This window comes from Oncorhynchus mykiss, chromosome 2, assembly GCF_057628025.1.
Source record: "Oncorhynchus mykiss isolate SJ-2025 chromosome 2, ASM5762802v1, whole genome shotgun sequence".
Classification (NCBI taxonomy): domain Eukaryota; kingdom Metazoa; phylum Chordata; class Actinopteri; order Salmoniformes; family Salmonidae; genus Oncorhynchus; species Oncorhynchus mykiss.
In genome coordinates this window covers 82,922,288-82,938,122 of record NC_143023.1, presented here as the reverse complement: position 1 = coordinate 82,938,122, position 15,835 = coordinate 82,922,288, and the positions used below count along the sequence as shown (strand labels likewise).

At 43.8% G+C, this 15,835-nt stretch overlaps 1 protein-coding gene across 2 annotated transcripts in view; it reads left to right on the top strand.

Annotated features, from left to right (window-relative positions):
* The window catches only part of LOC110502165 (transcription factor RFX4), a 37,933-nt gene extending 24,711 nt beyond the window's left edge, over positions 1-13,222 (top strand). The window contains exons 16-18 of one of the 2 annotated variants that reach the window (XM_036956913.2): positions 338-464; positions 6,885-7,023; positions 11,580-13,222. In XM_036956913.2, the coding sequence (XP_036812808.2) occupies positions 338-464; positions 6,885-7,023; positions 11,580-11,852 (539 nt within the window). In that variant the 3' untranslated portion in view covers positions 11,853-13,222. Of the gene's footprint in view, positions 1-298; positions 465-6,884; positions 7,024-11,579 lie in introns of both variants that reach the window. The other variant, XM_036956903.2, reaches the window with a different exon arrangement.
* Positions 13,223-15,835: the final 2,613 nt, after the last annotated feature.

The following is a 15,835-nucleotide window of genomic DNA, read 5'->3' as shown; positions in this document are numbered from 1 at the left end:
GACAGACAGCAACACTGGGGGACTGGGGAGGGTTGCTTGGATATAGAGCTATTACTATACTGGAGCTACAATAGAAGCAATGTCACTCGTCAGTCATGTTCTGTAGGTATTGTTATGATCATGTCCAACATAATATACATGAATTAATACATGACAGTTGAATTAAATGGTTAATTAGAATGGGCCTATCCTGCCTGTGCTCATGCATTGGGTTGGTTTCTAAGGGTCACGGAATGGTAAATTCCTCTGTGCCAATCCATTTGTCTCTGTCTGTGTATGTGTTACGTGTGTGTGCCAGGCGCTGTTCAGTCATATACCTGGTCCCTTACGTACACAGTGACAACGTCAGGCGGCACTCCTCCCGAGGGCGGACAGCAGCAGCCCTGCATGCGCAGCGGTGCACCCGTGCCCCCTCCCTCCTCCACCCATCGACTACCAGTCTACGCCCACAGGGACGAGCACGGGTGAGCTCTCATAGGGACGTTATGAGCTTACATAGAGGGGTTATGAGCTGTCATGGGGCTATGAGCTCTCATAGAGGACTTATGAGCTCTCATAGATGACTTATGAGCTGTCATAGGGTGGTTATGAGCTCTCATAGTGGGATTATGAGCTTTCACAGGGGAATTATGAGCTCTCACAGGGGAATGCTGAGCTCTCATAGAGGGGTTATAAACTCTCATTGAGATTTTCCGATCCTTCAGAAAGTATTCAAACCCCTTGACTTTTTCCAAATGTTGTTGTGTTACAACCTGAATTTAAAATGGATTAAAGTGAGATGTTGTTTCACTGGCCTACACACAATACCCTATAATGTCAAAGTAGAATTATGTTTGTAGAAATGTTTGCAAATTAATACAAAATTAAAAGCTGAAATGTCTTGAGGCAATAAGTATTCAATCCCTTTTTTATAGCAAGCCTAAAGTTCAGGATTCACAAGTGAGTTTAACATGATTTTTGAATGACTCAGTCGAGCAGTGAATTTCAAACACAGATCCAACCACAAAGACCACGGATGTTTTCCAATGCCTCGCAAAGGAGGACACCTATAGGAATATGGGAAAATATTTTTGAAAAAGCAGACACTGAATATCCCTTTGAGCATGGTGAAGTTATTAATTCCAAATCAAATCATACTTTATTTGTCACATGCGACGAATACAACAGGTGTAGACCTTACCGTGAAATGCTTACTTACAAGCCCTTAAACAACAATGCAGTTCAAGAATTAGATTTACCAAATAAACTAAAGTAAAAAATAATAAAAAGTAACACAATAAAATAACAATAATGAGGTTATATACAGGGGTTACCGGTACCGAGTCAATGTGCGAGGGTACAGGTTAGTCGAGGTAATTTGTACAGTACTTGTAGGTAGGGGTAAAGTGACTATGCATAGATAATAAACAGCTAGTAGCAGCAGTGTAAAAACAAATTGGGGAGAGGTGTCAATGTAAATAGTCTGGGTGGACATTTAATAAATTGTTCAGCAGTCCTATGGCTTGGGGATAGAAGCTGTTAAGGAGCCTTTTGGTCTTAGACTTGGTGCTCTGGTACCGCTTGCCGTGCGGTAGCAGAGAGAACAGTCTATGACTCAAGACTGGAGTCTTTGACAATTTTTTGGGCTTTCCTCTGACACTAGTATATACAGTTGAAGTTGGAAGTTTACATACACCTTAGCCAAATACATTTAAACTCAGTTTTTCACCATTCCTGACATTTAATCCTAGTAAAAATGCCCTGTCGTAGGTAAGTTAGGATCACCACTTTATTTTAAGAATGTGAAATGTCAGAATAATAGTAGAGAACAATATATTTCAGCTTTTATTTCTTTCACCACATTCCCAGTGGGTCAAAAGTTTACATACACAATTAGTATTTGGTAGCATTGCCTTTAAATTGTTTAACTTGTGTCAAATGTTTTGGGTAGCCTTCCACAAGCTTCCCATAATAAGTTGGGTGAATTTTGTCCTATTCCTCCTGACAGAGCTGGTGTAACTGAATCAGGTTTGTAGGCCTCCTTGCTCGCACACACTTTTTCAGTTCTGCCCACAAATGTTCTATAGGATTGAGGTCAGGGCTTTGTGATGGCCACTCCAATACCTTGACTTTGTTGTCCTTAAACAACTTTGGAAGTGTGCTTGGGGTCATTGTCCATTTGGAAGACCCATTTGCCACCAAGCTTTAACTTCCTGACTGATGTCTTGAGATGTTGCTTCAATATATCCACATCATTTTCTTTCCTCGTGATGCCATCTATTTTGTGAAGTGCACCAGTCCCTCCTGCAGCAAAGCACCCCAACAACATGATGCTGCCACCCCCGTGCTTCACAGTTGGGATGGTGTTCTTCAGATTCCAAGCCTCCCCCTTTTTCCTCCAAAAATTGTCATTATGGCCAAATAGTTCTATTTTTGTTTCATCAGACCAGAGGACATTTCTCAAAACACTACAATCTTTGTCCCCATGTGCAGTTGCAAACCGTAGTCTGGCTTTTTAATGGCGGTTTTGGAGCAGTGTCTTCTTGCTTGCTGAGCGGCCTTTCAGGTTATGTCGATATAGGACTTGTTTTACTGTGGATATAGATACGTTTGTACCTGTTTCCTCCAGGTCCTTTGCTGTTGTTCTGGGATTGATTAGCACTTTTCGCACCAAAGTACGTTCATCTCTAGGAGACAGAATGTGTCTCCTTCCTGAGCGGTATGACGGCTGCGTGGTCCCATGGTGTTTATACTTGCGTACTTGTCTCGACCGTCGAATGAAGTAGACCAAAGCGCAGCGTCGTGAGCGTACATTTTCCTTTTTATTAGGATGACGCCGACAAAAACAATAAACAATACAAAAACAACCGTGAAGCTTAAGGGCTATGTGCCACAAACAAAGTTAACTTCCCACACTGAAAGGAGGGACAAGGGCTACCTAAGTATGGTTCCCAATCAGAGACAATGATAGACAGCTGTCCTTGATTGAGAACCATACCCGGCCAAAACATAGAAATACAAAAACATAGAATGCCCACCCCAAATCACACCCTGACCAAACCAAATCGAGACATAAAAAGGCTCCAGTCCGTCGCTGGAGGCTCCGGACTGGAGACCGTCGCTGGAGGCTCCAGACTGGGGACCGTCGCTAGAGGCTCCGGACTGGAGGCCGTCACTGGAGGGCTCTGGACTGGAGGCCATCGTGGGAGGCTTCGTGCCATGACTCCTCACTGGAGGCTTCATGCCATGGATCATCACCGGAGGCTTCGTGCCATGGATCATCCCCGGAGGCTTCGTGCCATGGATCATCACTGGAGACTTCATGCCATGGATCATCACTGGAGTGGAAAGACACACAGGAGGACTGGCTCTGGGAGCAGGCACAGGACTCTACAGGCTGGAGAGACATACAGGAGGCACCAGATACACTGGGCTGTGGAGGCTCACTGGAGGTCTCGAGCTTAGAGATTGCACAATCCGTCCTTGCTGGGCGGTTATCTCTGCCCTGCAAATGCGGGGCGCTGGCACAGGACGCACTGGGCTGTGCAGACGGACCGGAGACACAGTGCACAGAGCCGGCGCAGGATATCCTGGGCCGAAGAGACGCACTGAAGACCAGGCTCGCTGAGCCGGCACCATCCGTCCTGGCTGGATGCTCACCCTAGCCCGGCAGATGCGGGGAGCTGGGATGTAGCGCACCGGGCTGTGAATGCGCTCCACCGCATAACACGGTAACTGACCAGTATGACGTTCGCCACGGTAAGCACAGGGAGTTGGCTCAGGTCTGAATCCTGACTCTGCCACATTCCCCGTGTGCCTCCCCCCCCCCCACAATTTTTTGGAGTGGTCTCCCGGTCTTTAGTGCCAGCCATGACCCTGTGTAATCCTGGGCCCTCTTTCTTGCTGCCTCCGCCTTCCTCGCTGCTTCTACCTACTCCCATGGCAGGCATTTGGAAAGTGCTCCCAAGGATGAACCAGACTTGTGGAGGTTTACAATTTGTTTTCTGAGGTCTTGGCTGATTTCTTTTGATTTTCCCATGATGTCAAGCAAAGAGGCACTGAGTTTGAAGGTAGGCCTTGAAATATATCCACAGGCACATCTCCAATTAACTCAAATGATGTCAATTAGCCTATCAGAAGCTTCTCAAGCCATGACATCATTTTCTGCAATTTTCCAAGCTATTTAAAGGCACAGACAACTTGGTGTATGTAAACTTCTGACCTACTGGAATTATGATACAATGAATTATAAGTGAAATAATCTGTCTGTAAACAATTGTTGGAAAAATTACTGATGACATGCACAAGGTAGATGTCCTAACCGACTTGCCAAAACTATAGTTTGTTAACAAGAAATTTGTGAAGTGGTTAAAAAACTAGTTTTAATGACTCCAACCTAAGTGTATGTAAACTTCCAACTTCAACTGTAGGTCCTGGATGGCAGGAAGCTTGGCCCCAGTGATGTACTGTGCCGTACGCACCACACTGCAGGTCTCTGAACTCCTCCCTATAGGCTATCTCATCGTTGTCGGTAATCAGGCCTACCGCTGTTGTGTCGTCAGCAAACTTAATGATGGTGCTGGAGTCTTGGGTGAACAGGGAGAATAGGAGGGGACTAAGCACGCACCCCTGTGGGGCCCCAGTGTTGAGGAATAGCGTGGCAGACGTTTTGTTGCCTACTCTTACCACCTGGGGGCTGCCCGCCAGGATCCAGTTGCAGAGGGAGGTGTTTAATCCCAGGGTCCTTAGTTTAGTGATGAGCTTTGTTGGCTCTATGGTGTTGAGCGCTGAGCTGTAGTCAATGAACAGCATTATCACATAGGTGTTCCTTTTGTCCAGGTGGGAAACGGCAGTGTGGAGTGCGATTGAGATTGCGTCATTTGTGGATCTGTTGGGGCGGATTACTTATTGGAGTGGGTCTAGTGTATACGGGATGATGCTGTTGATGTGAGCCATGACCAGCCTTTCAAAGCACTTCATAGCTATTCTATGAAGCAGTAATCATTTAGGCAGGTTACCTTCCTTGGTCATAGGGACTATGGTGGTCTGCTTGAAACATGTAGGAATTACAGACTCGGTCAGGGAGAGGTTGAAAATGTCTGTGAAGTCACTTGCCAGTTGGTCCACGAATGCTTTGAGTACACGTCTTGGTAATCCTTCTGGCCCCGTGGCTTTGTGAATGTTGACCTGTGTAAAGGTTTTGCACACATCTACTACCGAGAGCGTTATCACACAGTCGTCTGGATCAGCTGGTGCTCTCCTGCATGCTCCAGTGTTGCTTGCCTCTAAGCGAGCATAGAAAGTGTTTAGCTCGTCAGGTAGGCTCGCGTCACTTGGCAGCTCGTGGCTGGATTTCCCTTTGTAGTCCGTAATCGTTTTCAAGCCCTGCCACATCCGACGAGTGTCATTGCTGGTGTAGTAGGATTCAAGTTAATCCTGTATTGACACTTTGCCTGTTTTATGGTTGTTTGAGGGCGTAGTGGGATTTCTTATAAACGTCCCGATTAGTGTCCCGCTCCTTGAAAGCGGTAGCTCTAGCCTTTAGCTCGATGCTGAATTTTCCTGTAATCCATTGCTTCTGGTTGGGATATGTACGTACGGTCACTGTGGGGACGACGTCGTCGATGCACATATTGATGAAGACGATGACTGATGTGGTATATTCCTCAATGCCATTGGATGAATCCCGGAACATATTCCAGTCTGTGCTAGCAAAGCAGTCCTGTAGCGTAGCATCCACGTCATCTGACCACTTCCGTATTGAGCAAGTCACTAGTACTTACTGCTTTAGTTTTTGCTTGTAAACAGGAATCAGTAGGATGGAATTATGGTCAGATTTGCCAAATGGAGGGCGAGGGGGAGCTTTGTATGCGTCTCTGTGTGTGTAGTAGAGCTTTTTTCCCTCTGGTTGCACATGTGACATGCTGGTAGAAATGAGGTAAAACAGATTTAAGTTTGCCTGCATTAAAGTCCCCGTCCACTAGGAGCGCTTGCTGTCAGTTTGCTGAACTGACAATGTAGAAATCTTTTGTTCTGCCCCTGAACAAGGCAATTAACCCACTGTTCCTAGGCCGTCATTATAAATAAGAATTTGTTCTTAACTGACTTGCCTCGTTAAATAAAGGTTAAATAAAATAAAAAAATAATAATAATGGCCTTATACAGCTCGTTGAGTACGGTCTTAGTGCCAGCATCGGTTTGTGCTGGTAAATAGATGGCTATGAATAATATACGTACACTGAAGTTGCTTACCAGGACGACATTGAATGTTCCTGAGTGGTCTAGATACAGTTTTGACTCAAATTGGTTTGAAAATCTATGGCAACAACCATATTGACAGAGTCTGAAGATTAAAACAATTATAATAATATGTTAATATGTTACAATCTAGGTGTGTAAAGCTCTTAGAGATTTACCCAGAAAGGCTCACAGCTGTATTTGCTGCCAAAGGTGATTCTAACATATATTGACTCAGGGGTGTGAATATTTATGTTAATTATTTATTTTTTTATTTTTTTGTAACATTTCTACAAACATGTTTTTTAAAATACTTTGTCATTATGGGGTATTTTGTGTAGATTGTAGAGAAAATAATATGTTTAATCAATTTTGAATTCAGGCTGTAACACTGTGGAATAAGTCAAGGGGTATGAATATTTTCTGAAGGCACTATATCTGATTTCTTACTCAAAAATAGACAGAAGACATTTAAAGTACTACATTAAAATTGTTGTCATTTAGTAGACGCTCTTATCCAGAGTGACTTACAGTAGTGAGTGCATGCATTTTTATACTGGTCCCCCGTAGGATTTAAACTCACAACTCTGGCATTGCAAGCATCATGCTCTACCAACTGAGCCACACTGAACACATGATGTTGACCTGTTTTTGTGTACTCTCTCCAGGTTTACTGGGAGCTATAACTACGGGAGCTACTCTAACCAGCACCCCCACTCCATCCAGAGCCAGTACCCCAGTCTGGCCCACGAACCAGGCATCCCTGCCCCCCTCCACTATCCCGCCTACCACCGCACCTCTGCACAGGTCAGTCCCAACTTGGACTCCCAATCACAAATCAGACCATAGCACCTACTGTACATTCTCACATCTCCATTACAGTGGAGATAATTCAGTGACATTATACTAAGCACATCCATTATACTACTCACGTCCATTATACTACGCACGTCCATTATACTACGCACGTCCATTATACTACGCACGTCCATTATACTACGCACGTCCATTATACTACGCACGTCCATTATACTACGCACGTCCATTATACTACACACGTCCATTATACTACACACGTCCATGATACTACACACGTCCATTATACTACGCATGTCCATTATACTACACACGTCCATTATACTACACACGTACATTATACTACGCATGTCCATTATACTACGCATGTCCATTATACTACACACGTCCATGATACTACTCACACCCATTATACTACACACGTCCATTATACTACACACGTCCATGATACTACACACGTCCATTATACTACACACGTCCATGATACTACTCACACCCATTATACTATACATGTCCATTATACTACAAACGTCCATTATACTACACACGTCCATTATACTACACATGTCCATTATACTACACACGTCCATTATACTACACACGTCCATTATACTATACACGTCCATTATACTACACATGTCCATTATACTACACACGTCCATTATACTATACATGTCCATTATACTACGCATGTCCATTATACTACGCACGTCCATTATACTACGCACGTCCATTATACACGTCCATTATACTACACACGTCCATTATACTACACACGTCCATGATACTACTCACACCCATTATACTATACATGTCCATTATACTACACACGTCCATTATACTACACACATCCATTATACTACACACGTCCATTATACTACACATGTCAATTATACTACACACGTCCATTATACTACGCCCATCAATTATACTACGCATGTCCATTATACTACACACGTCCATGATACTACTCACACCCATTATACTACACACGTCCATTATACTACACACGTCCATGATACTACTCACACCCATTATACTATGCACGTCCATTATACTACACACGTCCATTATACTACGCATGTCCATTATACTACGCACGTCCATTATACTACGCACATCCATTATACTACACACGTCCATTATACTACACATGTCAATTATACTACACACGTCCATTATACTACGCCCATCAATTATACTACACATGTCCATTATACTACACACGTCCATGATACTACTCACACCCATTATACTACGCACGTCCATTATACTACGCACGTCCATTATACTACGCATGTCCATTATACTACGCACGTGCATTATACTACACACGTCCATTATACTACACACGTCCATTATACTACGCACGTCCATTATACTACGCATGTCCATTATACTACGCACATCCATTATACTACACACGTCCATTATACTACGCACGTCCATTATACTACACACGTCCATTATACTACGCACGTCCATTATACTACACACGTCCATTATACTACGCACGTCCATTATACTACACACGTCCATTATACTACGCACGTCCATTATACTACACACGTCCATTATACTACGCACGTCCATTATACTATGCACGTACATTACACTACGCACGTCCATTATACTACGCACATAGCCTTATATAAGTCTCTCAGAGCACACACGAGATTTGGTTTTGGGTGCCGAGATTGGCTTTATATTTACTCAACACATTAAGACCCTTTGTCAAACTTCCAACATACTGTATATCTTTATGGCCTGTTTGATGATGGTGACATTTAGCCAGAGTCTACAATTCCCGCTTTTTTACACTGTTCACCACACCTGCTAGACTTTGTTGGTGGCAATAGTTGTTCTTGGCTTGGGTCCTGGAGTGGACTACATGGTATTTAATTGACGTCAGAGCAGAGTAGGAAGAAAGGCAGTGCAACACTGTATCAAATCCATTACAAAGAGACTGTTCAAAATGAGGCTGTCTGCTGGGTTATTTGTATTATAGAAAAGCCTGGAAATCACCTAATCACCATAGTACATCATTACAGAGGCGCAAGAACCACTGAAATACTAGGCATTGAATTAAGCAGAATGAATCAGAAGTCATGCTAAGCTATGAACATTTTTAACGTTGATTCTTGTTTCTTTTTTCTTCAACATACCATTATAATGACCTCCCTCTCATATATATCCACTTATATCTATCCACCTCCCTATATAATCCCGAAGAGTGATAGTTTATTCCCGGTTGGGCTGTAGGCGGGACATAAATTCCATCCTAGCTTTTGTAAGGTTGAATTTTTCACAGGCAGTAAATCAGAGAGGAATGTTAATATGAACAGGAAGTGAAAAGGAGAACGGGGCTTGTTAGTATGCAAAACGCATTTTATAGCGTTGGTGCCAACAGTGTGGCATGCTCTGGGGATAGACAGAGGGAGAGAGGGAAAGAGAGAGTTAGAACTGGTGTGGCACCAAGAGTGGTTAGTTAGAGCCAGGATAACATTTACCCTGGTGCGGGTGAGAGAAAGAGAATGAGAGAGAGAGAGAGAGAGAGACTGAGCAAGAAGGTCAACAGAAGAAAAAAGAAGAGTAAGAGCAGGCTAGAGGTTGGGAGGTGCAGCAGCAGGGTGGTGGTGGTGATGGTGGTGAAGCTCATACACTGTTAGCCACAGCAGTGAATGGTGTGAGTTGACCCTTCTGATGGTAATTTCCTTTAAAGGGCCCTCCAGCCTCCCTGTCTTTGTAGTGGGAGGAGATTCGCTGGGCCTCAGCAGTCGGAATCCTCCTCTCCTCTCCACACCAGCGGAAGCAGCAGACAGTGGGAGGTGATCTGGCCGGGGGCCCAGGACCCAGCCCAGAGGGGCCCAGCTCTGTGCTCCACTGTGCATCCCCTTCCCACCACTCAATAGTCTCTTCATCTCTCTGAGCCAGTGGCCATAGAACTCATAGACCAGGGCAGGGGGGCGTTTATTAAAATATTGTTTTTCAATGGTCTCTTTTCTGCGCGTGAACAAGAGGTCGCTGAACCACCCATCCTTCTCCCTGACCTGTGATGACGGCCTCTTTCCATGCCACCATCCTTCATAATAGAACTGACTGTTGCCTGTGTGTTTATATTTAGTGGAATAAAGAGGAAATACTTTTACTTCCACTTTTTTCCACCCTGCTCTGAACTTAAATCGGGCACAATGTGTGTGCTTTGTGTAAGAGGGTCTAAGAGGGTCTCTCAAGAGGAAGGAAAGGAGATGACACTTTGTTGGATTTCCCGACCAGTACCAAATATTTTGTAAGAGGAGCTGATTCTGTCCTTGCTGTTAGTCATTGGTCACCCTGGGCAATGAAAATACTACCGGCTGACCGCTTATCCTAGTCCAACAGTTCCAGGAAGTGTCTTATTTATGTCTACCATTTACAACAGACATTGTGGACTACAGGAAAAGGAGGACCAAGCACGGCCCCATTCTCATCGACGGGGCTGCAGTGGAGCAGGTTGAGAGCTTCAAGTTCCTTGGTGTCCACATCACCAACAAACTAACATGGTCCAAGCACACCAAGGCAATCGTGAAGAGGGCACAATAAAAACCTATTCCCCTTCAGGAGACTGAAAAGATTTGCATGGGTCCTCAGATCCTCAAAAGGTTTTACAGCTGTACCATCGAGAGCATCCTGACAGGTTGCATCACTGCCTGATATGGCAACTGCTCGGCAAGGCACTACAGAGGGTAGTGTGTACGGCCCAGCACATCACCAGGGCCAAGCTTCCTGCCATCCAGGAACTTTATACCAGCCGGTGTCAGAGGAAGGCCCTAAAAATTGTCAAAGACTCCAGCCACCCTAGTCATAGACTGTTCTCTCTGCTACCGCACGGCAAGCGGTACCGGAGCACCAAGTCTAGGTCCAAGAGGCTTCTAAACAGCTTCTACCCCCAAGCCATAAGACTCCTGGACATCTAATCAAATGGCTACCCAGACTATTTGCATTGCACCCCCCCTTCTACCCTGCTGCTACTCTCTGTTATTTTCTATGCATAATCACTTTAATAACTCTACCTTCATGTACATATTACCTCAATTACACTGGTGCCCCCGCACATTGACTCTGGTACCCCCTGTATATAGCCTCGCTATTGTTATTTTACTGCTGCTCTAATTATTTGTTATTTTTATCTCTTACTTTTTTAGGTATTTTCTTAAAACTGTATTGTTGGCTAAGGGCTTGTAAGCAAGCCTGTTGTATTCGGCGCAAGTGACAAATAAATGTGTATTTTATTTGATTTATTGTGAATTATAAACATCATAGTGTTACAGAGAAAGTAAGGATGTGTTATTATGTTTCACATTAATTATTACATCAGGGCCAGGAGTTTTGCCTGGTAATTTTACGTGACCAGGGACATCTCTGGAGTTCAGCTATAGCCTAACTAGGGGCTGGGGTTTCTCCTGTCAGGTCATGCATTCAGGGAAAAGCCCAGCCCTAGATATGATACATACATGTTACATATAATACCATCACCCTAAAACCCTATATTCTCTTCTGTTCGGCAGTACCCGCTCAATAGCCAGATGTCTCGGATGGAGCCATGCTTGATGGGAGGTGCTCCTCGGCTGCACCCTACACCCGTGGCCCCACGGTGGGCGGATGTCTCCCCAGCCAACAGCTGTTACACCAGTCCCCCTATGCACTCCTCCCGCTACGCCGCCTCTGGAGACATGTACTCCCCCCTGGCCCCTCGCAGGAACTCTGAATACGAACACTCACAACACTTTCCCGGCTTCGCTTACATAAATGGAGAGGCCACCACAGGCTGGGCCAAGTAGGCTTCCTACTCATCCCTCAGAGAGCGGAGCTGTCCTGGGCACAGTCATGCCCAAGCAGCCTGCCAAGCCTCTGGATGCAAACGTCCCACTGCCTTTCCCCAACACGACCCAGAGGCACCTAATCAGGAGTATCAGTGTAATGGTAGGGGAGAGAGGCTGGAGAGTATCAAAACTGGGTAACCTTGTTAACTTGACCCGCAGGCCACAGCACAGACAAACAAGATTCAGGACTTCTTCTCACATTACACAATCAGAATATTGTAGCTTAGGCCTAGTCTATTGAGGGCAATAATCGCCTCAATGGTGGTGGTTTGTTGTTTGCAGAAAATGGCTGTGCAAACCCTTTGGGATTATAGAAACAGAGGCAGTCGGAAGAATCTCACATGTGGAAGTGTGCAGTGTGAGACTGCCCAGCTGTGCCTTTTCAGTTAATGAACACCCATCCCTGCCCGGCAACCTGCCAAGTCAACAAACACTGATCATCACCCCTCCCTCACTGTACTGGGACACTAATGTACGGAACTCTGTTTACGTTGTATACTGTGGCTGACGTCAGTACAGTATTTTAACGATGCACACCATTTTCTCTTGGTCAACACTTACTCAGAGTAGGCCTCTGCGACATTGTCCAGAAGACATGCTAGCCTGCTGCAAAACCAGGGTCATATTCATTAGGGCACACCGTAGCAATACATTTTGGAACGGAAAATGAACATGAATGTTTCTTATGTGATAAATTAAGGTTGTCGCTCCCTGTTTGTCTGTTTTCTTCCGTTTGGTGCCTAATGAATACAACCCAGGATGGATTGCCTTAATGTTTCACCACTGGAGCCCTGTCATGTCAATTGGCATACAGCCAGAAAACTATGAGAGAAGTTTATGGCTGAGACAAAGCTAAACATGTGGAGAGCCTTTATTAGCTTGTCAGTTTCACATGAATAGTTTTTTTAAATGATCGAGTGCTGTGCCTCAGCCAGATTATTTGTGTGTTGTGTCACAACCTCTGTTGCTGTATTTGTGGGATGAGGAAGACACTATAGATATATTCTCTGTAACTTTGTAACATTGTGTTCTTTTTTGTTTTCTGTGTTACAGTTGGTATTTTGTTTTCGTTTTTTTATGGATATAGTTAAGGAAACATTAACCTAGTTGTGTGTGTTTTATAATGCACGCAAAGCTACTGTGGACCTATTACCCTATGGGTAGGAATAAAAAGGAAAGAAATATCAAAGTGTAACACACATGAACTATAGTCACTTTTTTCTGTAAATACAAGCACTCGACAACTTCAGTGGTGGCAACTGTTACAGTTTAAACTGATATGTATGTGGAATTATTTGTTGCCACATAAATAATTTCTAAAACCCCAATTCAAATGTTCTCATTTCTTTCTTCTCTTCTCTCAAACACATACCATTGGTAATGAACATTTCACTGTTCTGCAGTCTGTTTGTGTATAGCCTACAAATCTTGTTCAACCTCATAGTTTTGGCCAGGCTAGTTTCTTTCCACTGAAATTCTCCAATGTAACTTGTCTGACTGATAAACTGTCACTATTATTTATTGATATTGATGATACGCTAATCATTCTTTGGAAATATTGATCAATACATTTTCAGGGGAGTGTTCAGTATTAAAATGCAATGACACACCACACACCTTAACTGACTTGCAGTTTGGCTTGCGTGAAAGATCACTACATTGTAAATCTTGGTTGAATATTTGGTGTTGTATATCTGGCGTTGTATATCATTGCACAACAACCCCTGCCTTAAAACCCAATTTGCGTTTGATGTTGACAAAGGGGACCAAATCTTTTCAAATCCTCTGAGCTGATTTTTTACTCCAATCACTTGCCAGCATTGGGAAGACTGGGAACCCAGTGGGGGCTGGGCAAGAAACGAGAGCCACACTGCGGAAAGAATTACATTTCTATAAAGAGCAGCTTCTGCTGGGGTGTGGTCATCACACGTCGGTCCCGTAACCTTTGACCTTCAAATTTTCTTACATTTTTTTGAATGCAGATCCCCTATGCTGTGAGCCCATTTTCCTGGACACCATAAAAGTTCACAACCAAGGTTCTGCATGCTGGAGGCCCATTCGGTAAAAAGGTTACAAATGCAATGAACATGGGAAAAGCATACAGTCCTGAAAGACTATAGGCCTTATCACAAACACTCAACACCAGCTTAGAGCAGTCTGGGCCATTGGGGAGGTATCAGAATGCAGATGAGAACCAGAACTATAATATCATACCCCCTTGGCACTTGCTTACCACATCTAAAATCCTTTTCCCCTTGCAGGGGGATGAGTTAATTTAGAAAATTGTAATTTCAAATTCAAGAGCTATGACAATTTCTATTTCCAGTTCCAGAATGAGGATAAATGACTGACTAGCTTGCCAGTAGGGCGTAAGGGAAGGATAAAGACACCCTCCATCCAGTAGCGGTGCGTAGGTAAAATCACTGGGGAAGCCAAACCCCCCCCCCCCAAAAAAAAACATTACAACCTATATGTTGTGATAATTGTGCTGTTTGCTCAATAACCGGTTAGTTCATATGCCTCAACACCGTGATCTATAGGCCCAAGGCCGAGATAAGAAGAAAACAGAATAAATTCAACCACAAATTTGTTTCATTACAAAACCAGAAATCAATATCTGTCCGTTTAAGTTCACAAAACATATTGCATGGTCAAGCAAGGCAATATCTCCAACATTTTCAGACTACTAAAAAACGATTGATTTAGAACTACGGAGAGTTACAGCAAGTTGAAAGAAAACAGGAGCTGCCTCCAGTATTCCAGCACCATTTCAACTTCAACATAATCTAATCAGCTATAGTTTAATACAGTGACAACTAAAAGATACCAAAAATGATTTAGTCCAATCAACATAAGCTAAATATAATGTGGCTGTCCATGGTACTGATTTCTGTGTGTGTGTGTGTGTGATGTGCGTGCGTGCGTGCAAGTAGAAAAAAACATGTTGACTTACCCTACTCGTAGAGAAATGCGAATGCCATCCTCCTCTTTCATGTTGCCTAAATGGTCTATGACTGTCATACAGTACACATTTTTAGTTGTTGTTGTCCTAGGCTACTTGGCTAAAATGCTTGCTAGCTAGCCTAACTTTCTTTCATGGGAAACATTACGCCAGGGGCTATTTCATTCGCTCAGATGCTTTTTCCGGTAAGATACATTTGTCCTCTTGCAAATGGAATGAAATGTATGAAACACAGAGAGACGAAAGATACATTATTTTGTATGTTTTTTTTCTTTTTTCTTGGTCAATTTTTTGGGAAAGCCTGGCTTCCTTTGGCATCCATGAATACACACCACTGCCTCCATCATAAAAACGAATATGAAGCTGTAATTAATGACAGATGATGTACTGGATTTACATAGTCCTGGCACAAACAGTTATCAATCAAATGTATTTTATAAAGCCCTTTTTACGTCAGCAGATGTCACAAAGTGCTATACAGAAACCCAGCTTAAAACCCAAAACAGCAAGCAATGCAGGTGTAGAAGAACGGTGGCTAGGAAAAACTCCCTAAAAATTCAGGAACTTCTGGCGGTGCCAGGTGGAGATTATAAGAGTACATGGTCATTTAGAGCTAGAATGACCAGCATGGTTGTAGAAGGGGCAGCAGGTAAGTACCTCAGTAGTAAATGTCAGTTGGCTTTTCATAGCCAAGCATTCAGAGGTCGAGACAGCAGGTGCGGTAGAGAGAGAGAGAGTCGAAAATAGCAGGCCCAGGAAAAGGTAACACATCCAGTGAACAGGACAGGCAGGGTTCCTTAGCCACAGGCAGAACAATTGAAATAGGAGCAGCAGCACGAATAAGTGGACTGGGGACAGCCAGGAGTCATCAGGCCAGGTAGTCCTAAGGCATGATCCTAGGGTTCAGGTTCTCCGGGAGAGAGAGAATTAGAGGGAGCATACTTAAATTCACACAGGACAATAGATAAGACAGGAGAAT